General features: G+C 45.4%; 1 protein-coding gene across 1 annotated transcript; it reads right to left on the minus strand.

Annotated features, from left to right (window-relative positions):
• Positions 1-285: 285 nt before the first annotated feature.
• On the minus strand, positions 286-16,357 carry LOC125552327 (zinc finger BED domain-containing protein RICESLEEPER 2-like). Its single transcript, XM_048715831.1, has 4 exons — positions 16,086-16,357; positions 14,455-14,754; positions 2,367-4,474; positions 286-981 (listed from the first exon to the last, which is right to left on the minus strand). Exons 2-3 carry the CDS (start codon positions 14,750-14,752, stop codon positions 2,370-2,372), a joined length of 2,403 nt encoding a protein of 800 aa, XP_048571788.1. The 5' UTR covers positions 14,753-14,754; positions 16,086-16,357; the 3' UTR covers positions 286-981; positions 2,367-2,369.
• Between the last annotated feature and the right edge of the window lie 9,901 nt (positions 16,358-26,258).

A 26,258-nucleotide genomic window follows, 5' to 3' on the forward strand; every position in this document is an offset into this window, starting at 1 on the left:
TCTCATCCCGCAGGTGTTGACATTCCTCCACCTGGCCACGAGACTGATGTTGTGGCAGCCCAATGGGATCGGCCACAAAAATCCTCATGACGAACATGTGCCCCGTGAAGTCTGACGCGTTTGACCACTATAGGGAGATTCTCCCCGCGAAGGAGGGACAGAGGGGATGATGACAACCGGATGGTTTTTGCAGCTCTCCTGATACCGCGCCTGCGCTCCCGCACACAAAGCCGTGACATCCAACTCGGGAAAAAAAACGTGAACCTAAAACAACAGCTCCAAGGGTATTCAACACCGTAACCTTCCCCAGCATATCCAGCATATAGGAGCGGCAAAAAACATAAATTTGACCTCACAACGAAACTATTTTACAAATTAAACTATGTTTGAAAATATTTCACCCAGCTGACCTCTAATGTGCAGCGCCCAACAGCAAGCGCCTAGCTGTAAAGAGCTGCACTACACTGTGCAGCACCTAACTGTAAAAAGTTGCACAGTAGAGTGCAGCACCTTACTGTTGGGAGATGCACAAAAGGGTCAGCGGTGTGAAATATTTTCAAAAACAGTTTAGTTTGTGAAATACTTTCGCTTTGAGGTCAAATTTGTCAATTCTGCCTATAGGAGCGAATGTCTTCGTACAATATACACAGGTGATCCTCGTCAGGTTAAAACAGGAGCGAACCATAGGCACTGTGCACGCGCGCATCTGGGCAGGAGGAGCCCCGGGTCTAAACACAGGAAACAACATAGCATGATACACCCCAAGAACAAGCTTCTGCGATGAGCCGATGTGTACATTTGTTTGAGAGAGGAATGCAGAAACGTTTGAGACGCTGTGAAACTATGTCCGGCACGCAAATAGAATGGTTCGTTAGTAAGTCGTCCTAGCAATAGCATCCTCCAATGTTAGAAGAAGAATGGGTATTTGTACAACGCATAGCCTTCTCTCCATGAAGAGCATTCTGTAGCATAACATGGAGCCTGCAAAATTATTGGTGGAAAACCTCTCATGTTAGAAAAACATCACCACCAGAGAGTTAAGAAGCACAATTTAATAAACTAATTGGCACTTGTATGCGACTGGATGATTTTACTTGAACAGTAGTACTCCCTCCCATCCATATTAATTGACGCTGCTTTAGTACAACTTTGTACTAAAGCCGCATCAATTAATTTGGATCAGAGGGAGTACCTTGTGCAATCTAGCCACAACTTAACATGTGCCAAAATAATAATCATTTGGTGGTTGGCCAAAGGTATGTATGCCAAAGAACCAGGCTGGGGGTGCTTATCATCTCTTTGCTAGCCGAGTGGTTATGTTGGTTATTCAATGACACTGGGCCTTGACAGGAAATTCTGTCCAAAATGTATTTAAGCAATTGCTCTCTAGGCCAAGTCATCACTAAAAGCCTGGGACTCTCATTTTTGGCAAGGGCACATGGAAGTTTGTTTCACAAGAAAGTGCAAAAGACTTGTGTTTTCGATGCTTTGTACAAAGAAGAGTTTGTACAAGCCCTAAGAAGGGGAACACCTGGAGAATACAACTCAGACACCCCTAGCCACTAGACAGAGGAATCGCTGGAAGCAGAACAGCCATTGCCTGGCCTCCGACTTGAATGTGCCAAGTAGGCAAGCTAAGCTGAGCAAGGGAGGAATATGGAAATGAACCTCTCTTTTGGTCATGTAGGATTAAGGTGGGAGATGGGAGGAAAACTATCTTTCGGAAGGATATCTGGCTGCGCAATAACAGCCTTGATGATTCCTTCCCTAGGTTATTTTCCACTTTCTACAAACCCGCGGAATATTGTGAATGGGGCCAATTGGAAGTGGTTCCATTGCACGTCTCTTTCCCCAACTAGATCCCATTGACAATATAAGCAAGCCAACATTTGGCAAAATGATAAGCTGCCAAAAGTTGGCAACTTTTTGTGAGGTTGGCAAGAAAAGTTGGTAGTCAACCAATCACTAGCCAACATTTGGCATTTCCCAAATATTGGCATGCCAACTTTTGGCATCGAATCTAGATCCTTTTACTTGGCAATGCAGAACGTTGGGAAGTCCCTTCTTCTTCTCCTCCTCCTCCTCCTCCTCCTCCTCCCGTCTCTTAGTTACTCCTGTGGGTCTTTTGTTTTTGAGGTGGTGTTCTGTTGCTGATGTTGCCGTGTTATGGTAGATACTGTAAGCATAATTTCTATTAATAGAAAATGGAACCAATATATGAGACTTCTAAAAGTCTGTCTGATGTTTCTCTTACGAGTCAAGGTGCAAAATTAAGCTGTGGTCTAATAAGATTACGCATGCTTCGTCTTAGGGTCTCAACGAAGCCAGCAAGTATGTAAATAGAACAACCAAAGTGCAGAACTTACCACCTAGCTAATCCAATCTCGGGTACACACAAGTGCTTCAATTGTCTTGATGTTTAATGTGCTCCATTGCTTATGAATTACTGGGCTCTCACTGCTGAATGCTGCCTGGCAGTGAACAGCGGATGATGGCATTGCCAAGACATCCTGCACCATTTTTGAGAGGGTTGGATACTTTGGAGAATGACTCATCCACCAGTTTAGAATATCAAAATCATCCTTCCGTGGAAGAAGACCATCTTCAAGATAGCTGTCAAGCTCCGACAATAGTTGACTCCTTGTCTGTGCAGTAAGATGCTGATCCCAATCTTCCAATAAATCACTGTCAAATCCATCTATTTCAACATTGTGAACTTCGCAATTTGAAGTCTTAACATTCGGCTGATCCACAGGGGTGCAATATTCATGAAACAATTCCCTCACTATTTCAGCTACATCATTTACATACTTTGTTGCATCAGTGCCAAAAGCTCGTTTAAGACGGAACTCGATAAAAGTAATTTTGAATCTCGGATCAAGAACAACAGGCACTGACAACCACAAGTACGACTTTGCCCAATATTCATTGAATGCTTCCTGCATCTCTCTAATCATGCTAGCAACGTCGGAGTGTTCAGTACATGCTTCTTCTTGCAAAATCGTCCTAACTTTCCATACTTCATGGAAGTACAGATTTGCTGTCAGGCAAACAGGCCCAGACATTACTTCAACGACTCGATAGAAAACCCTCAAAATCTTATAGATAGGCTCAACAATTTTCATTTCTTCCACAGATACAAATTCTTCAGAGGGAAGTAACTTCTTGAAATGCAAAAGCACCTCAAGTCTAAAGTAAATTTTATGCCACCACTTTGCATCTTCATGGGGGCACTTCATACCAACATCGTTAGCAACTTCCAAAAGTTGCTGCTGAGTCAGCGATGAAGATGCACATGCTTGAATAAATCTCTCTAGCAGATCACCGACACGGTAAAGCAATGATTGCCCTTTCGAAAGAACGCTGTCAAGCATATCATCCACACAAGCAATATTGTATAGCTCACCTCTAATAGGAAGACAGTTCCTCTGTATAAGCATGTCCTTCAGCTTTGAGATACTTCCACTGTTTCTTATTTCGCTTACAGATGTCAAGCAGAAAAGCTTCCTGTCAATATTCCACTCTCTTATAGCTTCCAATATGACATTATACGCCCCAACCTCAGATTCTAGCACACAAGCTTCCTTACAGTGTATCATCCTTTCCAAATTAGAAGGTGAGGACCAAAGCACACCAAACTTGATTATTCTCCTTTGAAGCTTCCATTCAGAATCAATAAAATGCGCGGTCAGACACAGGTACTTTATTGTGGGCTCAGCTCCATGAGGGACCCACACACTTGCTGATAACGAAACTCGCCGTGACGAAAGTGCAATTTTCTCCTTAAGGTCAGACTTCTCTTTCTGAAACAGCAGAGTTGAATATTCTTCCATATCTAGGCTTGAAGCCATGTTAAACACAGGGTTAAGGCCCTTCGCAAATCTTTTCATTTCTTCATGCTCCACAATTGACAGGGGATAGCCATGCATTATTATCATCCTAGTTAGCTCTAGATAAGATGCTTCTTGATCAAATTTCCTGATCTTGATATCTGGAGTACGAGCAGACGACTTATCTTGTTCCATTGGGATCATGTTGTCTGCTGGTAAAGCCAGAATGTGCTGATTTTGACAAGTTCTGTCACCAGAATTATAACCCAAGTGGAACCTGCTAGCATATTCTGCAATCTGAACTTTACCATTTGTCAAGGCAGGTAAAAGTTCATCCTTCACCCTAGATTTAAAAATTGGTACACTGGACGAGAAAAGCCCACCTTTCTGATGATTTACACTAGTTCCAGCCCGTGCTGAACAAGTCTGAGTGTGCTGGTTTAAATCGCCTGTACTTTTTTCTGCACTAAGTCGTGTGTGGCAATGGACACAGTCAGCACCCTGGATTCTCCCCTCAACATAGACAGGTGTAAAGTCCATCCATACCTTCGATCTCAATCTGTCGTTCTCACTATGATTTACCAAGTTCATGTCATCAAGTGGCTCTGGAAGAATCTGGTTCAGTGGATCAATGTCATTCACACCTACTATGCATGAAGCACGCATAAGTTAGTCAGAATATACCTTTAAGATTAAAGATATAACTTATAATAAAGCTGCTGCTTGCACCCTTAATTTACAGTAAAGTGGTAAACAACAAAATCTCTAAAGTAAAGCACAACACATTACCCATACCTAATGATAAAGATCCAAATCTTATGCTAAAAAGCACGGATATGAGGACACGGACACGGCGATACGCATACGGGGACACGGGATACGGCATTTTCCAAAAACAGCCACACCGGAATACAGAGAATATATAAATTAAAAATACACCATGTAATAAGGAGTTAAAGACAAAAAATTAATGAGAAACTGAGATGAGATCAGAATACTGCCCCATTTGCTGTCTCCTTTTTCAAGTGCTCAATGATTGAATTAATTGATCCTCCAGGCCCATGTCATTGCAACTTGCAAAATACATCAAATGCTAGTATTAGAAACTTAAGAAGACATAACCTTAAGTGGTACAGAACATGAAAACAGTAAAGACATTTGCTTTCCAAATGTCCAATGTATTTGGCTCCCAAGTGCAGTATGGTTTGGCAATCTCAAGCTCCCAACGTGACGCGGTATTACAAAAATAAACCGTAGTACACACTAGACAGTAGACACAACATGACAGCATAACACAGTCCACTAATAACATGATAAATAGGAGCTCTTCACTCTCACCCACGGACGATTGGCTACCGGCGGCGGCGCTCCCAGATGCCATGCTCCCTAACAGCAAGCAGCAGTGACAGTCAACGCTCAACAGCAGCACGAAGAAAAGAACCCAACCAAAAGCATTCAAGCAGCACAACAGCATGCAGCTAATCAAAAACCCAAGCAGCAACGACATGGCCGCATGGGGAAGCTAGCAGCAGCAGCTCAACAGCAAAAAAATGAGTCACAAAGAGATGAAGAGATCGAGGTTACCTACTTGAGCATGGTTGCCGTCGGGAGGAGAGGCTGCTGGTCTTGGGGAAAACAGCGGCAGTGGCGGAGTCACTGAAGCCTGGAGCAGCTCGTCCCTTTTGTGGCGCTCATGCGTGCCAACCTGCCAATAATAGGGTTTGTATAGGGCCGTTACTGGCCTCCAGAGGCCCCACCGAGTCCACAGCATATCCCTATTTAGTTTTTTTTAATTCGGAAAAGATGGGATACTACAGGATACGCGTATCGCCGTGTCCACCCATACTAGGATGCCGATATAGCTGTCTATGCCGTGTCCGTGCTTTGTAGATCTTATGTATAGTCGTGTAAAGAATCTTATTTACAAGTTAATTGTAACTTGCCAAACAAAATCCGAATTTGTAACCTGTAATCACTGATCTAGCAGATGAACAGTGTGCCGGGTATCCATGTATTCAATTTTCTCATTAAGTTTTCGCAAAAAAAAAAACTCATTAAGTTAGCAAGTGCAGCAAGAAGGATATAACTGACTGGTAGAATCAACATGACTGCTTGAAGTATGCCATCAGTTGTTGAACTGAGATATTATTAACTACCCCTTAATTAATATCACTAATGTATTAGAAGCTTGATTGCTTAATGCATGGCTGCCATCTAGGACTGTGCATATGATAGCTGTAGGGTTTTGGCTTTGTCTTGGCATTCTTCCTTGGTTTTGTTAGCTTTTGGACATGATTAGTTTAGAGCTTTTCCCTTTTGGTTGCTCTTGTTTTGTCAATTTACCCTTGTAAACTTTTGAGCCTTCTCGGTGTTCTCCTTCTGATACAAAAACTTCACACGTTTTGCGCATAGATCATGAACCACTGAAAGTTTGGTTACATCGGTACAAAACTGAAGAGGATTTGTTCTGCCGAACTAACCGAACAGGTCCAGCTCATCTAGCAGCGTCGTGCTCTTCCAGACCATATTACCCAAATTAACCAAACGCGTACAGTATCCAAATATTTATAAATAGGCTAAAATCAATAAGAACTCCGTCTATGTTGTCTCGACACAGCCGGTCCCAAGCCCGGGTAAAGGAGGGGTGTGATAGGCTTGGCGAGCCAACGTCAAAACTCAGCCACTCTTATGGAGATGAAACCAAAAGAACATCATTGAGGCGTAGCCTTCTTAGCGATGCACCATATATATTCCACCCGGTGTGGTGTCAAATGAGCAAGGGCCAGGCCATCACCCGCTTGGTGGTGCCATATGTTGATTTAGATATAGTGACAAGTGAGCAAGGATCGGGTCGTCGCATCCTTAGTGGCGCGCTACATCGACGCCCGGGTGTAGTGAAAAATGAGCAAGGGTCTTCAAATTTGACTCGACGAGTGCGAAGGGTAAGGAAGCTAGCTGAGCCTAGGAGGACCCGCTTAGCTGGAACGTAGGGTCCCTGGCAGCTAAACTACATGAGCTAGTTGATACATCGGTGAGGAGAAGTGTTAATATCCGTTGCGTCCAAGAAACCAAATGAAGAGCACAGAAGGCGAAGGAGGTGGGAGGACACTGGCTTCAAGTTGTGGTACACGCAGGCAACTGCAAACAGAAATGGAGTAGGCATCTTGATCAACAAGAGTCTCGAGTATGGGGTGGTAGACGTCAAGAGGCGTGTGTAACACCCCGGATGTAACCTACCTTATTTATATTCCAACTCTTGCCATTTTCGGCACTAAGTTATTTTATTTCATCGTTGTCGGGTTTTTTGCCTTCGTGTGTTTTTTTCTTTGTCATGCATCTCATATCATGTCATCATGTGCATTGCATTTGCATACGTGTTCGTCTCATGCATCCGAGCATTTTCCCCGTTGTCCGTTTTGCATTCCGGCACTCCTATGTCCTCCGGTGTCCCTTTCTACCTCTTTTCGTATGCGGGTGTTAAACGTTCTCGGATTGGACCGAGACTTGCCATGCGGCCTTGGTTTACTACCGGTAGACCGCCTGTCAAGTTTCGTGCCATTTGAACTTCGTTTGATACTCCAACGGTTAACCGAAGGACCGAAAAGGCCTCGTGTGTGTTGCAGCCCAACACCCTTCCAAAGTGGCCCAAAACCCACCTAAACCCCTTCCATCATCTAGAGCGTTCGATCACGATCGCGTGGCCGCAAACCGCACCTCATTTGGAGCTTCCTAGCTCCCTCTACCTCTATAAATAGGTCCCTCCCCGAAAATCCCGGATCTCCTCTTCCAAACCCTAAAAAAAATCCGCTCGCGCCGCCGCCGGACGTGTCCGTTTCCGGCCGGACACATCGCGTCGCCGCCCTGCACCAGTGGCAGACTGCCACGTGGCACCGCCGGTTCCCGCCGCCACCGCGGGCCCGCAGGCCCAGCGCCGGCCCTCTCCGCCGCCGATCCGGGCCGAGGCGCCCGACGCCCGCGCCTCCATTGCCGCCTTCGCTGCCCCGCCGCCTCGTCTCCGCCGCCCCTCGCCGTCCGGCGACCACCGGCCGCACCCACGCCGGCGACCGACGCCGCCCCGCACCGGCGCCGCCCCGATCCGGTCTCCGCGCCGCCGACGCCGCGCCCATCTCCGGCCTCCCCCTCGTCGCCGGCATCCTCTCCCTCCTCCGCAGATTCCGGCGAGGCTCCGGCCACCGCGGCCCCATTTTCCGGCGAGCCTCGTCCGACCTGCTACAGTACCGGCCCGGCTGGATCTCAGATCCAAAATCTCAGGGTTGACTTTTTCCCTCCTAACCCTAATATTTTGCATACTTTGCCATGTCATAACTAACTCATCGTGGCTCCGATTCATGCGTGTAGCATATCAAAATGTTCATCTCAATGAGTACATCATTTCATCTCATTGCATCATTTTCATTTGAGCTCATCTTGATGCCCGAAATGCTGTTGGAAGAGGGCTATGTGATGACAGTTTCAGATCTGTTTCAGCAAATGCACTTTTGTCATTTTTGCCATGATTAATGTGTGCATGATATGATCCTGAGCTCTACATGTGTTTTGAAGAATGCCATGCCATCTTTACAGGGGTGTATGCCATGTATTTTTGTGATATCTATGGTGACTAGCACAAGCATGCAAAGTAGCTTACTCAATGATGCTGGATTCAGGGACTTAGAATTTCACTAAGTCCTTGCCCTGTCATTATTTTTATGCCATATGTTCATGTTGTTTCCTAGTGATCCGTGCCTCTTTTGAGCATGATCAGTAAGGATGTTTTGTAGATAATGTTGTACTCTATGCATCCATGTCTTTGTTTGCAATTATGGAGCACCCTAGCTTGAGTCAATCGAGCTCTACTTTTGCTATAAAATGTTCCTGGCAGATTGTTAACATGTTTAGCGATTTTGCCGAGCTTGTTGTTGTTGATCCATGCATGCTATGTTGTTGTTCTTGCCATGTCTAGCTTCTATGTCATGTCTATTTGCTGGGTGTATGCTTAGCTTGTCATGCAATGCCTCGTAGTGAGTGCATCGAGCTCGTAAACATGCCTACTCGTTATCTGTTTTGCCATGCTCCAATTTTTCACTAAGTCTGAATCTGTTTATGTTTTTGCTATGTTCGCATGCTTGCAATTGTATTTTCTGATCCCTTTTGTCTCATGGTCACTAAGGGACTTCTGTTATATGCTTAGAGTAGCTTCATACCATGCCTTGCTTTGCCATGATATGTTCCTGTAGCATGTAGTTATCATGCTCTAAACTTTGCTTCCTGATGTTAAATTCCTGACATGTTGATAATTCCACTAAGTCTGAAACCAGTAATCTTTTGCACTTTTACCATGCTTGTTTGAACCTGTTAATGAGTGAATTAGCCGTAACTCAGTGTTCATCTTTTGTCAAGCATCATGAGTGGATCGCTGCCATGTATTTTGTTGCCATGTTTGAGTGCAGTAGCTTATTTATCTTGATGCATTTAGAAGGCTACTTGCTGTTAATCGCAGACCGGTGCCATATTTGTTTTGCTTGCCATTTCCAAACCGTGCATCCGATTCCGGTGATCTTTATATCAATTTCGACCGAAATCAACTCACCTTTCCAGTGGCACTCTTGATTTTCCAAGTTGAGGCCGGGTTCAATCATTCCTTTTCAAATCTTGCATATGCATCACATACCGCATCCCGCATATCATACCATGTTTGCATCATGTTGCTTGAGCATTGCACGTGGTTGATTGTGTTCCTCTTGCTTGTTGTTCTTGCTTGGGTAGAGCCGGGAGACGAGTACGTGATCGAGGAGCCCGTTGAGTATGCTTTCGAGGATCAAGGCAACTCTGAGAACTTTGAAGGCAAGATGACCATACCCTCGAAATCACTTCTATTTTTGCTTGCTAGATGCTCGCCCTTTTGCTATGCCTATGCTACGATACCTACCACTTGCTTATCATGCCTCCCAAATTGCCATGTCAAACCTCTAACCCACCATGTCCTAGCAAACCGTTGTTTGGCTATGTTACCGCTTTGCTCAGCCCCTCTTATAGCGTTGTTAGTTGCAGGTGAAGATTGGAGATTGTTCCTTGTTGGAACATGTTTATTGTTGGGATATCATAATATTATCTTGTTTATCTTAATGCACCTATATACTTGGTAAAGGGTGGAAGGCTCGGCCTTATGCCTAGTGTTTTGTTCCACTCTTGCCGCCCTAGTTTTCCGTCATATCGATGTTATGTTCCCGGATTTTGCGTTCCTTACACGGTTGGGTTATAATGGGAACCCCTTGACAGTTCACCTTGAATAAAACTCCTCCAGCAATGCCCAACCTTAGTTTTACCATTCGCCACCTAGCCTCTTCTTGATCGCGTGGGTGTGAGATTGCTGAGTCCCCATGACTCACAGATTCCTTCCAAAACCAGATGCAGGGACCGATGATACCGCTCCAAATGTTATGACCGAGCTCAAGTGGGAGTTCGATGAAGACTCTCGCCGTTACTACGTGTCTTTCCCAGATGATCAGTAGTGGTGCCCAGTTGGGGCGATCGGGGACTATGTTGCATTTGGGGTTTATCTTCATTTTGGTTCCGTAGTCGGACCTTGAGTGTATTTGGATGAATGTAATGTTATTTATGTATTTGTGTGACATGGCGAGTGTAAGCCAACTATGTATCCTTTCCCCTTTATTTATTTACATGGGATGTTGTGAAGATTACCTCACTTGCGACATTGCTTTCAATGCGGTTATGCCTCTAAGTCGTGCTTCGACACGTGGGAGATATAGCCGCATCGGGGGCGTTACAGCGTGGGGACCGGATTATCCTGGTCAAGCTAGTAGTTGGGGACTTAGTTCTCAATGTTATCAGCGCGTATACCCCGCAAGTAGGCCAGAATGAGAACTCCATGAGTGGGGACCGGATTATCCTGGTCAAGCTGGTAGTTGGGGACTTAATTCTCAATGTTATCGGCGCATATACCTCGCAAGTAGGCCACAACGAGAACACCAAGATGGAGTTCTGGGAAGGTCTGGAGGACATGGTTAGGAGTGTACTTATTGGCGACAAGCTCTTCATAGGAGATCTCAATGGCCACGTGGGTATATCTAACACGGGTTTTGAAGGGGTGCATGTGGGCTTTGGCTATCGCGGCAGGAATCAAGAAGGACAAGATGTCCTAAGCTTTGCTCTAGCCTACGATATGATCGAAACTAACACCCTCTTTAGAAAGAAAGAATCACGTCTACTGACTTTTAGTAGTTGTCGACACTCTAGCCAGATTGATTTCGTCCTGTCGAGAAGAGAAGACAGACATGCTTGCCTAGATTGTAAGGTGATGCCTGGAGAAAGTTTTGTCCCTCGGCATAAGCTTGTGGTGGCTAACTTCCGCTTTCGGATTCGTGGCCAGCAGGATAAGCATGCCAAAGTCGCTAGAACAAATTGGTGGAAGCTCAAGGAGGAGGCAGCTCAGGCTTTAAAGGAGAGGGTCATTAAGGAGGGCCCTTGGGAGGAAGGAGGTGATGCAGGCAATATGTGGATGAAGATGGCGATTTGCATTTGTAAGGTGGCTTCAAAGGAGTTTGGAGTGTCCAAGGAAAGTAGAAGCGAAGCTAAAGATACCTAGTAAGGAGAAGAAAGATTGTCTCAAACGGCTACACCTAGATAGGAGTGCAGGCAACATAAAGAAGTCCAAGGTGGCAAAGAAGGCCGCAAAGCGAGCTGTGAGTGAAGCAAGGGGTCTGGCGTATGAGGACTAACACGAAGGAAGGGACATTTATAAGATGGCCAAGATCCAAGAGAGGGAAGTCGACCAAGTGAAATGCATCAAGGACAGAGCAGATCAGCTCCTGGTAAAGGACGAGGAGATTAAGCATAGATGGTGGGAGTACTTCCACAAGCTGTTCAATGGAGAGAACGAGAGCTCTAACATTGAAATGGACGACTCCTTTGATGATACAAGCAAGCGTTTTGTGCGGCGAATCCGGGAGTCTAAGGTGTGCGATGCTTTAAAAAGGATGAAAGGAGGAAGGGCAATGGGTCCTGATTGTATCCCCATTGAGGTGTGGAGAGGCCTCAGAGACAATAGCGATAGTATGGCTAACTAAGCTTTTCAACCTCATTTTTCGGGCAAACAAGATGCCAAAAGAATGGAGGCAAAGTATTTTAGTACCAATCTTCAAGAACAAGGGGGATATTCAAAGTTGTACTAATTACTATGGAATTAAGCTGATGAGCCATACAATGAAGCTATAGGAGAGTCATTGAGCACCGCTTAAGAAGAATGACAGGCGTGACCAAAAATCAGTTTGGTTTCATGTCTAGGATGTCGATCATGGAAGCCATTTTCTTGGTACGAAAACTTGCCGAGAGATACAGGGAGCAAAAGGACCTGCATATGGTGCTCATTGACTTGGAGAAGGCCTAAGATAAGATGCCGCAAAATGTCATGTGGTAGGGAGAAAAGTCTATTTTAAACCTTGATTTTGTACGCGTAGTTGGAATCAAACCTTGAACTTTTAATCACTGAAGTTAGCACCCTGTATTTATCAATCCCAATCGATCCCTACCCTATGACAGTAAAATCTTGTTTGGTGTAATAGGAAAGAGGTAATCCCAGCCTAAAAAAATCTACTCTCACTTACTACATGGGCCCACCTGTCATATGCAACTCCTTCCTTAATCCCCCCCTTGCCTCCTCAATCAATTCATTTTGCCTCTCCCTACATGACGACATGGCAACTAGATATCAATGACACATCACTTGTTGCTGCTCCACGGCACCACCTCCACCTCGTCACTTCCTTATTCGTACGTCGCGCCCACGCATGACCGACAAGCCTCAGCGCCGCAGCGCTCCGTCCCCCACTCTCCCTGCTCTTCACGTGGCACCTGCACATGGCCGACGAGCCCCGGCCCTGCGACGACCCATCCCCAATCGCTCATCCCGATGTGATGAGCTCCGGCATGTGGCAGGCGGCGACTGAAGGCATCACGATTCAGTGGTACCGAGAATAACCGAAGCGGTCAAAGATGATGGTTAGCATGGCGGTGAGATGGATGCAAGTGGGCGCGCACGAGAAGACCTGCTACTGCCGCAACCTCCCATCCTGGTGACCTCTGATGGTCTTGTTGCCAGCGTGAATGTGCGCCATGCACTCGTCGAGCTGGCGGGCGTGATGTTGCGCACCACAATGGACTCGAGACTCCTCGTTGAGCTACGCTGGTGTTGTAGAGTACTTTTGCACACGTAATGTTCCAACGAAGATTGTTTACTTTCTGGCTGGTCTTTTTGCTTTGGTGATGGAGATGAGGTCACAAGGGATATACAAAGAGATATCCCATGATGTAGTGCTAGTCGATGATAGTCGGATGGGGGTTAATAGAAACTTAGAGGTATGGAGAAAAACCTTGGAATCGAAAGGTTTTAGGCTTAGTAGAACTAAAACCGAGTACATGAGGTTCATTTTCAGTACTAATAGGCACAAGGAGGTTAGCCTTGATGGGCAAGTGGTACCTCAGAAGGACACCATCGATACTTGGGGTCAATGTTGCAGAAGGATGGCGATATCGATGAAGATGTGATCCATCGAATCAAAGCCGGATGAATGAAGTGGCACCAAGCTTGCGTTCTATGTGACAAGAGAGTTCCACAAAAGCTAAAAGGCGGGTTATATAGGACGGCAATTCAACCCACAATGTTGTATGGCGCTGAGTGTTGATCGACTAAAAGGTGATATGTTCAACAGTTAGGTGTATGTAGCTAAGATGCGCATGTTGAGATGGATGTGTGCCCATACAAGGAAGGATCGGGTCCGGAATGATGATATACGGGACAACACCGACTGAAGAGAAGCTTGTCCAACATCGTCTGAGATAGTTTGGGCATATTCAACGCAGGCCCCGAGAAGCTTCAGTGCATGGCAGACGGCTAAAGCGTGTTGTAATGTTAAGAGAGGTTGGGCTAGACCAAATTTGACATGGGAGGAGTCCGTAAGGAGAGATTTGAAGGACTAAAATATCACAAAAGAACTAGCCACGGACAGGACTTGGAAGCTAGCTATCCATGTGCCAGAACCATGAGTTGATTGCGAGATCTTATAGGTTTCAGCTCTAGCCTACCCCAACTTGTTTCGGACTAAAGGCTTCGTTGTTGTTGTTGTTGTAGGCAAAATTCAGTAAGGTTCAGTTTCTGGTAATTAACGGTGTTGTGTTCTTATTTTGTAAGGTCTTGTGGAAGACATAGTATCTCGTTTGGAAAAACAGATTAAGATTGAACTAACTGCTGTAAGTTAACTAATTAAGAATATGGAAGTTAAGAATATGGATAGTTGCCTATGTACAGGTACAGAGATAGCCGTCTTCTCTTGTTACATATTTCATAGATGGATGCAATATTAAACTATGTTTGCACCAACTTTAACAAAAGCATGTAGCCAAACAGCAACATATGCAAAAGTGGCTCTACCGAATGGACATACCATAGCACTGTAAGAGACCTAAAACAACGCAAAATATACATACAGCATATTATGCAAAGTGGTTCCACCAACTGGGATTAGCATAATCCACCTCAATGCATACACATGCATCGGTTACTCAATTACCTAAATTATGACGCATAAAAGAAACAACATAAACATACCATAAGGGAAGTCTGTATCATGCAGCTCACTCAGGTCAAATCCCTCTTTTGCTCGACAATTATTATGATGTCGCCATAAATGGCTCGTTCCGTTGGAACGTCCATCAGCACCTTTGCAGCTCATGAGAGTATGGCAGTAGTGGCATTCCGCGCTCTGGATCACTCCATTCATATATATAGGCTTGTACTCTTCCCACACCTTAGACCTCTTCTTCCTGAATCTGGAGGCAGCAGCTCCATCAGAATCTATCCCTAATGGCATATTAGCGTCACTGTCATGCTCATCCATGTTTTCCATAGCTGCAGTTGATACAACACAATCAATATTTAGCAAAGCATATGATTAAACTGCAGAGTAGATAAATAAGGAATAAAGCACAAGAAACAACATCACCTACAGATATAACTTTGAACACAGGAAAGTACACATTTTTGTAAGCATGATTTTTTACAGAGAAGCATAAAAGGATGTGGTGCGTTGCCAGGCAGATGACTAACCGATGCATGCCTTCGACCCCTACCTCACATCCTCACTACAGGCCAGGCCTTCGACCCCTACATCGCATCCTAGCCATGGGCCGCTGCCAGCCAGCCAGCCACAGAGGTGGGGCCTTCCCCTGCGGCCCTGCTCGCCTCACCTCGCAGCATCGCCTCATCCGACCCCACGCTCTCAGTGGATGGCTGAGTGCGGCCACACAGCTTCCCCTGGCAGGTGTGTCTGGTCCCAGTCCCCACGCTGCCAGGCACATCCTGGTGGCACTCCGGCGTGGCGGCAGCAGTGGCCTGTAGGTGATGCCCACTTCAACACGACAACAGCCGGCAATTTCTACTTACCTCTCTGAGTGACAGCCAACAAGTGACAGAAAAAAGTGTGCCTAGGCGTGCACTTAGGGGGTGTTTAATTAGGATTAACTATGGCTTTTGGATTTTGGCCTGTAGGACAAAAAAATTCACCTATTTCCCTGCCTGGTTGCGGCCGGAGTCGACGATATCAAAGCCTCTGTTCACTATGTTGATCCTCTTGCCGACAACGCTTGGCACGAGCAAACGAAATGTTGATCCTCTATGCAGAGGTGTGGACTTCCGGAGCATGATGTACGTTGCTATCGGCGCATACTGGACGACACCTCCCCAGTTCTAGCTGGGTTCTGCCGTCCACTAGACGACTCCTCTAGGCACAGTAGTGCAGCTCTGGAGTCGATGTTCTGGACGTGTATGCCAGCTGTCATGAAGCCAAAAAAACTAAACACTGCGCCAGTATGCTTGGTTTCGTCACTAAATTTGGCAGCCAAAATACTAAACACTGCGCCAGTCCCGAACGCGAGCCGACCTATGGTAGAACCACAACCTCAGTCGGAATCTGGATTGGCGGGTGCAGTGCTAATTGTAAATCATTGTAAGTCTGGTCGCTCGCGCTTTCTTCTTGAGCTTGCTAACAGTTCCACGCTTAATTTGGTACGGTTTCCCCTGAAACTAACACCCACTTATACCCCAACTCTCTTACTAGAAACAAAAAATCAGAGCAGCGGAACATGTCGACAAGGACTAGCACACATCCATAGCAGCAAACAGAGCCGACAGCTACGGAATTCGGAACTGAAAACAAAGGGTACTGGGATCGCGTCGCTTACCTGCTCCCTGCAAGCTCAAATTCCGTCGGAGATGAGAACGCAGAGCAGGTGAAGAAATCCAAATCAGGGCAGAATCGGGAGTGCTGGAGATCGAAGCCCGCGATGCGGCGGCAGCGGCAGCGGCAGCGGCGCCGGAGATAGAAGTCGGCGATGCGGCCGCAGCGGCAGCGGCAGCGGCGCCGGTGCAGAGAGGGATCCGGGTAGGGTAGGGTAGGGTAGGGTTAGGGCGTGGAGTTGGATGGTCTGTGGGTAGGTGGGTTCGCGGGTGGCGAGCTCAAGGCCCGACCCAAGTTCCAGATATGGTTTGGGTAGGTTCAGGGCCCGTGTATCCACTGGACCCAGGACGTTTGGGGTTAAACTAGCTCGCATCCTTGTCTCAAAAAAAAAAAAGCTAGCTCGCATCCAGTCCTCATACAAAAATGGCGAGTGCTAGGCGCCGGCGTGCCAGCCCAAGTTTCGGCCGGTCGCCACACTAGCGTCCGATACAATTGTTTTTGCCCGTCCGATGTGGGGCTCGCAAAAGGATAAAAATTGAATCGCTATTCCTCCTCCATCTCCGCTCTGCCTTTCTCCTTAATCCTGCAAAACTCTCAGTGTCACCGCCGCACACTCCCCAGCACACCAGACCACCGCTTGCAGCAGGCTCCCGTCTCGAAGCCTCGCCAGCGCCGCTCGCCATTGTAGCACCATTGGTCATCCCCCAGTTGCAGCTCCCTTCCCTGGATGAAGCTTTTTCGTTGTAGCAAAAAAACATGCCGGTAGAAGCTTTTTGGATTGCCGGTTGCAACAAAACAGGGCTCCAACTTCGTCGGTGCAGAGCCCACTCTGGTCGCTGTAGCAAATTCAATGGTCGGTTCCAGCTCGGGATTTCGCCGGTTCCAGCAAAATCGGTTGTTGGTTCCAGCTCGCATCAAATGCAGCATCCCGGCAAAAATTCTTGACCACGGCAGCTCCCTCCCGCCTTGGTTCCACCGTTCCAGCATTCGTGTTGCACGGTTGTAGCACTAGCCGTTGCTAGTTCCAGCAAATCTTGATCGTGGTAGCTCCGCAGCCCCATGTTTCCAGTTTTTTTACTCGCTGGTTCCAGCTTTTCGATTCGATGGTTTGCATCGTTTTGCTCAACCAGATGCAACATCCTCGTAGCATCCTCGTCGGAGAAGAGAATATCGTGTGCGTGCCTCCCGGCGATGGTTGTTCAGGATTGAGCAGATGAAGAAAACGAGGGCAGTGGAGCACGGAAGAGAGAAGTTCAGGCGCACAGGCTGGAGGTGGAAGAAACCCGATGTGGCGTTGTGTGGACAGGAAAAAAAGAGGGGAAAGAAAGAGATAAGGTAAAAAACGGTTCGCACGAACCCACCACGCACGCGTCTCGCACGCAACAGTTCGCGTGAACGGAATACAAGGCTGCAGCACGTTGTGAGTGCCAGCGTGTCACGCGGCCGGCGTGTCGGATCTAAACGTTTCCCTACAAAAAAAAGCTAGTTGTTGCTCACAAAAAGGCTAACTCGTATCCACTGATCGGATAATGAAGGTACCGTCTCTAAAAAAGGATTTTTTTAAGGGTGTTGCTAGATCTCAGTGGCACTGATACTTAATCAAATCTCAGTTAAATGACACAATATATAACAAAGAAAGAAATTTCTTGCACGGATCTTCACATTCTCATGAATCTAAAATCGACCGAGACTTCATTAAGTTGAGATTTAGCAATCCTTTTTTTTAAAAAAAGACAAAAGCTTTGCCTACAGATTTTAATTAAGAAATATATTGCTTTTCACTGTCTGTAACTACGTGTTACATTATGAATTAAACTGTAAAAACATCTTACATTTGCAGAGTTTGTACTTCAAAAAAATGTTGCTTTAAAAATTTAAGAAGAATGTTGTCTTGTTAATCATGATAAACCGGATAAAATCACCATGACAAATCAACAGTCTAACTCTCGTTGTCGGTGTAGAGTTTTTTGTTTCTTTCCTCATATCGTGTAACAGACAGACTCCCTAAAGTTATTATCTCTTTGTTTGCTCATATTTTCTTGCTTTCTTCATCAGCCCATCTCCTTGTGTATTAGCAACAACACCCCTCCCCCCTACTCTCTCTCTCTATTATCACTTCTCCCTCTTTTTGTTTCCATGGTACCATCCTTGCTCCACCACTCTCTTTAATTCAAATTCAAATTCAAATTCAATGTCAGAGATCAGGAGCTCTCTCATGGTAATTTTATTGAAGGGGTGAGGATGGGGGAGATTATTCAAGTGTCCCTCACACCCATATTCACTGTAATGTTTTCTTATGCAATGGTGTCCACCTCAATCTCAATCACATGCCCTAATGCATGGCAGATCTAGGAGGTGTCATGGGTGCCAGGGCGCCCCCTCTAAAAGTGTAATCTAGTTTATATTACACACTAGACACATTTTCTAATAACCAAATGCCATTTTAGGAGTAGCTGCTAGCACTACTGCAGGATGCTACTAACGCGACACTACGATCAGAGACCCTTTGAGAAACTGTGTGTGATGCAATGATCACAAACGGCGGTGTAGGAAAATCGTCGGAAATGTATAAAACGTTTGCGATGACGGATGCATCAAACACAGTTCAGGTTTTAGTTGCGTGTGCGATGAAGGGCATACGGTTCAGTTCGATTAACTGTTTGTGATGAGGAGGAACAAAAGAAACGGGCAGCCAGATGAAGGTGTGTGCGATGTACAGCATACGGTTCACTCGGATGAACTGTTTGTGATTAGGCAACACAAAAGAAACGGACAACCCGATCAAGATGTGTGCGATGTACAGCATACGGTTCACTCGGATGAACTGTTTGTGATTAGGTAAGAGAACAGAAATAGTTCAATATAACAAGATGTGTGTGATACATGGCAATCAGGTCTGTAATCAGAAATGTGTGCGAAGACCGATAATAACGTAGACGATTGCTTCTAATAAGACGTATGTGATATGCTCTGTCTACACAACATCTATTGGCCATTGTGGAACGAGCGGTCATCCGGATACGCCATAAGGATGTGAAGAGGCATTCCTATCAGTAAGGACTAGTTGTTCCACCAGTAGCGCATGTAAGAAAACTATCAAGTTAAGTGTGCTCAGCCTGGACCAACCATCGGATGGGTGACTGGATGGGAAGTTGTGTCGATATTAAATTAGGTGATGGGATGGGTCATTTCGGTCAAATGACCAAAATGCCCCATTCCCTCAGCTAATTTAACCTCGAGGTCCTTGTTTTTTTTAACACATGTTAAAAAAGGTCTACCGCATTACTTTTTGACAATGTGCGATACGTGGCATACAGTTGATCCATCCGACCTATTTGTGATGGAATAGGCCGTGCATATTGTGGGCAAACGCTTGCTAGTATTCAACCGTTTGGGATTGATGAATTCATCACCGACGGGATCCCTAGTATGGTCCGTGTTCATCTGATCATCATCTACTTCTTGTGCTAGCTCGATGCTAAGTTTCCATTAATTGATGGCGTTTTATGAACACGCCACCGTTTCCCGCCATTTCCTCACCTGTTTCCCGCCACCCTGCTATATTGCGCATAGGGGGCGCGTGACGCACGGAGGCGACAAGCGCAGTCTGTAGCACATCCACCTTTTCCAAGCATGACAACCCATCAAAGCGCTGCCTCTGCCATCAACCTCGTTGACGAGGAAAACGAGCAGGCGCCACGACCCGTTGAGGCCGAGGCGCTCCCCGGCAATGCAATGGACGACGCTGTGATGCGCGTCATCGCCAGGGTTGAGCAGACCTTTAACGCATGGCGCTTGAGCGCCGCAGATCAAGATAGGCATGTCAGCGCCGACAGACTGCAGCTCGCCGCACAACATGATCGACAGCGGGCCGCAGAGCAAGCTAGGCGCGTCCGCGCCGATAGGCCGCGGCTTGCCATGCGGCGAGACCGTTGGAGCGCCGCAGAGCGAGAGGCGTGGCGCACCACACAGCAAGAGCGGATCCATCGGCGCTTGCCTGTTGTCGACACGGCGTCGCAGCTGGGTACACGTCCCGTTAGTACCCCCATTCCTTGCCAGGAGTGGGCAGAGGCCCTCGGCACCGTACTTGCACCAGATGCCGGCCGTGTCGTACTTGCACCGGACGCCTGTCGTGCCGTTCGCATGGTTGCCGCCATTCGCCTTGTCCGCGGCCCGCTGGATGCCAACGTGCTGGTCCGTAGGCTCAACCGCCTCCTTGGTCGAGGTGTCCACCTGAGCGCAGTAGAGTAATATGGCCGTTGCATCCTCGAGCTGGTGATCTCCGATGAAATAGCCAACTTGGAGCTCGAGATCGCGCTCCAGATGTACCGCGAGCGTGTCGACCGCTTGGACGAACGCATGCACGAGTTCAGGCAGAGCCAAGAGCTACCCTAGGCAAGGTCTGCTGATCATGGTCTTATGGACGCGTTTTATTTTGAAAAGTTGTTTCGACGTGGATAGCTTTGTATTCACAGCAATCATAGTATTGCTTTGTTTATTGCTTTGTTTCAATGTGTGTATTCTGTTTTCCATTTTTATATGTTCTGTTTCAATGCGTGTATATACGCTTTCCATTATGTATATGTGAATGATAATAGCTGACGGTTTCCAATACAAAACCGTGTCTTATTAATGATCCCCGCCAATCACCTATCAAACCTCGCGCCGCGAGATAGAGTGCCAATCATGTGGGGGCCGGTTGTCTTGCTAGATCTTTACATTTTCTTTTTTGAACACCAGATATTTACATCGTCTAATGATTTTTTTAACTCCCACACAAGTATACAAAAATATGATTTTTCAAACCATTTAGACTAGGCGTTGCATGTAGATGTAGTTTAAATTTGAATTATGATCATTGAATGGTTAGAAAATCACTCAAATGTCTTTAAAAGGTCAAATGACCCCTGAAAATTTACAAATTTTCACATGACAGTTGTATTAGTGCACGTTAAACGTAGGAAAAATTTGAAGGCAGTAAGAGTAAGCTATCTCCCGTCCGTCAGCAAACATGCATTGTTCCCTCTCGGAACCACGAACTTTCTAGTGAGTTGCTCCGGTTTGTGAGGGGTATGTGTCTAAACTTTCGTCAAACATGCCAATTTTTTTACCACATCATCTTGGTAGCACGGCATCAAATCAAGCGAGGTTTCATGTTTTTCTGATCATTTTTAATTTTTTGAATTAAAATGCCATGTCATGCACTCCATGCATGTGCCCATGGCTTGACACCAATATGTTTGAAAATTCATTCGAATTTACTGCACATGGAATTAACCGCACACAAGTACACAAAAATATGATTTTTCAAACTGTTTGATTAGGCGTTGCATGTAGATGTAGTTCAAATTTGAATTACGGTCATTGAATGGTTAGAAAATCATTTAAATGTCTTTAAAAGGTCAAATGATCCTGAAATGTACCAAATTTTCACATGATAGTTGTATTAGTGCACGTTAAATGTAGGAAAAAAATTGAAGGCCGTAAGAGAAAGCTATCTCCCGTTCGTCATCAAACATGCATTGTTTCCTCTCGGAACCACGAACCTTCTAGCGAGTTGCTCCGGTATGTGAGGGACGTGTGTCCAAACGTTCGTCAAACATGCCAATTTCTTTACCACATCATCTTGGTGGCATGACATTACATCAATCAAGGTTTCATGTGTTTCTTATTATTTTTCTATTTTTTGAATTAAAATGTCATGTCACTCCATGCATACGTATGCATGTGTCCATGTTGTGAGACCAATATGTTTGAAAATTCCTTCTAATTTACTGCACATGGAATTAACTCGCACACAAGCACACATATATGATTTTTCAAAACGTTTTGATTAGGCATTGCATGTAGATGTAGTTCAAATTTAAATTACGGCCATTAAATGGTTAGAAAATCACTTACATGTTTTTGAAAGGTCAAATGACCCCTAGAATTTTCCAAAATTTCACATTACAATTATAATAGTGCATGTTAGACGTTGAAAAAAATTCAAGGCCGTAAGAGGAAGCTATCTCTCGTTCGTCATCAAACATGCATTGTTCCCTCTAAGAACCACGAACCTTCTAGCGAGTTGCTCTGGTTTGTGAGGGGTGTGTGTCCAAACTTTCGCCAAACATGCCAATTTCCTTACCACACCATCTTGGTGGCATGACATTAAATCAAGCAAGGTTTCATGTTTTTCTGATCATTTTTTTTAATTTTTTAAAATTAAAATGCCATGACATGCACTCCATGCATGTGCCCATGTCTTGACACCAATATGTTTGAAAATTTATTCGAATTTACTGCACATGGAATTAACGTACACAAAATATGATTTTTCAAACCGTTATGGTTAGGCGTTGCATGTAGATGTAGTTTAAATTTGAATTACGGTCATTAATGATTAGAAAATCACTTAAATGTCTTTAAAAGGTCAAATGACCCTGAAATTTACCCACATGATAGTTCTATTAGTGCACGTTAAACGTAGGAAAAAATTTGAAGGCCGTAAGAGGAAGCTATCTCCCGTTCGTCATCAAACATGCATTGTTTCCTCTCGGAACCACGAACCTTCTAGCGAGTTGCTCCGGTATGTGAGGGACGTGTGTCCAAACGTTCGTCAAATATGTCAATTTCTTTACCACATCATCTTGGTGTCATGACATTACATCAAACAAGGTTTCATGTGTTTCTCATTATTTTTCTATTTTTTGAATTAAAATGTCATGTCACTCCATGCATATGTATGCATGTGTCCATGTCGTGAGACCAATATGTTTGAACATTCCTTCTAATTTACTGCACATGGAATTAACTCGCACACAAGCACACATATATGATTTTTCAAAACGTTTTGATTAGGCATTGCATGTAGATGTGGTTCAAATTTGAATTACGGTCATTAAATGGTTAGAAAATCACTTAAATGTCTTTAAATGGTCAAATGACCTCTAGAATTTTCCAAAATTTCACATTACAGTTGTAGTAGTGCACGTTAAACGTAGAAAAAATTAAAAGGTCGTAAGAGGACGCTATATCCCGTTCGCCATCAAACATGCATTGTTCACTCTCGGAACCACGAACCTTCTAGCGAGTTGCTCCGGTTTGTGAGGGATGTGTGTCCAAACTTTCGTCAAACATGCCAATTTTTTACCACATCATCTTGGTGGCATGACATTACATCAACCAAGGTTTTATGTGTTTCTGATTTTTTTTGAATTAAAATGCCATGCCACTCCATGCATACGTATTCATGCATATGTGTTGTGATACAAATATGTTTGAAAATTCTTTCTAGTTTACTGTGCATGGAATTAAGTCGCACATAAGTACACAAATATGATTTTTCAAACCGTTTCGGTTACGCGTTGCATGTAGATGTAGTTCAAATTTGAGTTACGGTCATTAAATGGCTAGAGAATCACTTGAATGTCTTTAAAAGGTCAAATGACCCCTGAATTTTCAAAAATTTCACATTACAGTTATAGTAGTGCACGTTAGACGTAGAAAAAAATTAAAGGCCGTAAGAGGAAGTTATCTCCCGTTCGTTATCGAACATGTATTGTTCTCTCTCGGAACCACAAGCCTTCTAGTGAGTTGTTCCGGTTTATGAGGGGTGTGTGTCCAAACTTTGGTCAAACATGCCAATTTTTTACCACATCATCTTGGTGGCATGACATTACATCAACCAAGGTTTCATGTGTTTCTGATTATTTAAAAAAAATTAAAATGACATGTCACTCCATGCTTAATTGTGTCATAAATGTTAGACCAATATGTTTGAAAACTCCTTCCAATTTACTGCACATAAAATTAAATCACACACAAGTACACAAAATATGAGTTTTCAAACCGTTATGGTTAGCTGTTGCATGTACATGTAGTTCCAGTTTCAATTACGATCATTAAATGGCTAGAAAATCACTTAAATGTCTTAGAAGGTCAAATGACCCCTGAAATTTTCCAAAATTTGACATGCAGTTGTATTAGTACTACAAAATTTCTCGTTCATTTAAAACACCATCCTTTGGCACTTTATTCCAAATTCGTCTTTCACAGCTAATAAAAAATATCTACAACATCACACACAGTTGTTTTCTACGAACCGTTTGCGATGAAAATATCTGGGTCTATTTAAGTCTCCCTCCTTAAGCTTCGCCGGCTCGTCTGCTCTAGTGCCGGCAACCCCCGAATCCACGAATCCCGAACCCCATTCCCACACCCCCTTCTTACAAAGATGACGTCATGGAAACGCTTCGTGAAGGCCTGTACGATGGCCGTGTCCCCCCCCCCTGAGCGCGGCCGCCTGCGCCGAGAGCGAGGCCGCCTACGCCGAGAGTGCCGCCGCATCTGCATTGAGCGCGGCCGCTTTCGCCGAGAGGGCGTCTGCGGCAGCTGACAGGGCAGCTACAGCAGCCGAGACGGCTGCAGCCGCTGCTGCGTCGACGGCTTAAACGCCGAGAGCGCTCGAGCTGCCGTCCGTGCCGCTAATGTCGCCCTGTCCCGGGTCGAGACCATCCACGCCAAGATCGAGGATGCACACGCCAAGATATTCCAGGCCACCTCGAACTCCAGCATGCAATCCACGTCAGGGAAGGCGGCGGTGGCCATGGAGCACCTGCTTCCTCATGAGGTCGCCGAGCGGGAGCTGGAGATGCAGGAGGCGGCGGAGATCGAGGAGCGCTGGGAGGAGGAGTTGCGCGTTGATACGTCTCCGTCGTATCTACTTTTCCAAACACTTTTGCCCTTGTTTTGGACTCTAACTTGTATGATTTGAATGGAACTAACCCAGACTGACGCTATTTTCAGCAGAATTGCCATAGTGTTGTTTTATGTGCAGAAAACAAATATTCTCGAAATGACCTAAAACTCCACGGAACATCTTAGAAAAAATAATAAAAAATCCTCGCCAAAGATGAAGACCAGGGGGGCCACACCCTTCTCACGAGGGTGGGGGCGCCCCCCCCCCCCGGGCACGCCCCCTACCTCGTGGGCCCCCTGGATGCCCTCCGACGCCAACTCCAACTCTATATATTTGCTTTCAGAGAGAAAAAAATCGGGGAGAAGAAATCATCGCGTTTTACGATACGGAGCCGCCGCCAAGCCCTAAAACCTCTCGGGAGGGCTGATCTGGAGTCCGTTCGGGGCTCCGGAGAGGGGGATTCGTCGACGTCGTCATCATCAACCATCCTCCATCACCAATTTCATGATGCTCACCGCCGTGCGTGAGTAATTCCATCGCAGGCTTGCTGGACGGTGATGGGTTGGATGAGATTTATCATGTAATCGAGTTAGTTTTGTTAGGGTTTGATCCCTAGTATCCACTATGTTCTGAGATTGATGTTGCTATGACTTTGTTATGCTTAATGCTTGTCACTAGGGCCCGAGTGCCATGATTTCAGATCTGAACGTATTATGTTTTCATGAATATATGTGAGTTCTTGATCCTATCTTGCAAGTCTATAGTCACCTACTATGTGTTATGATCCGGCAACCCCGAAGTGACAATAATCGGGACCACTCCCGGTGATGACCATAGTTTGAGGAGTTCATGTATTCACTATGTGCTAATGCTTTGTTCCGGTTCTCTATTAAAAGGAGGCCTTAATATCCCTTAGTTTCCAATAGGACCCCGCTGCCACGGGAGGGTAGGACAAAAGATGTCATGCAAGTTCTTTTCCATAAGCATGTATGACTATATACGGAATACATGCCTACATTATATTGATGAACTGGAGCTAGTTCTGTGTCACCCTATGTTATGACTGTTACATAATGAACCGCATCCGGCATAATTATCCATCACTGATCCGGTGCCTACGAGTTTACCATATACTGGTTCTCGCTTATTTACTTTCCCGTTGCTACTATTACAATCACTACAAAATACCAAAAACATTACTTTTGCTGTCTTTACTTTTGTTGCCGCTACCACCACTATCATATTACTTTGCTACTAAACACTTTGCTGCAGATACTAAGTTTCCAGGTGTGGTTGAATTGACAACTCAACTACTAATACTTGAGAATATTCTTTGGCTCCCCTTGTGTCGAATCAAATAAATTTGGGTTGAATACTCTACCCTCGAAAGCTGTTGCGATCCCCTATACTTGTGGGTTATCAAGACAAATTTCTGGCGCCGTTGCCGGGGAGCATAGCTCTATTCTCTGAGTCACTTGGGATTTATATCTGCTG

This window comes from Triticum urartu, chromosome 4, assembly GCF_003073215.2.
Source record: "Triticum urartu cultivar G1812 chromosome 4, Tu2.1, whole genome shotgun sequence".
Taxonomy (NCBI): domain Eukaryota; kingdom Viridiplantae; phylum Streptophyta; class Magnoliopsida; order Poales; family Poaceae; genus Triticum; species Triticum urartu.

Coding starts and splice junctions, on each gene's coding strand:
- LOC125552327 (XM_048715831.1), bottom strand. CDS start 14,752: ATGGAAAACATGGATGAGCATGACAGTGACGCTAATATGCCATTAGGG. Junction 4,475..14,454: donor TGATACAGACTTCCCTTATG/GTATGTTTATGT, acceptor CATGCATAGTAG/GTGTGAATGACATTGATCCA.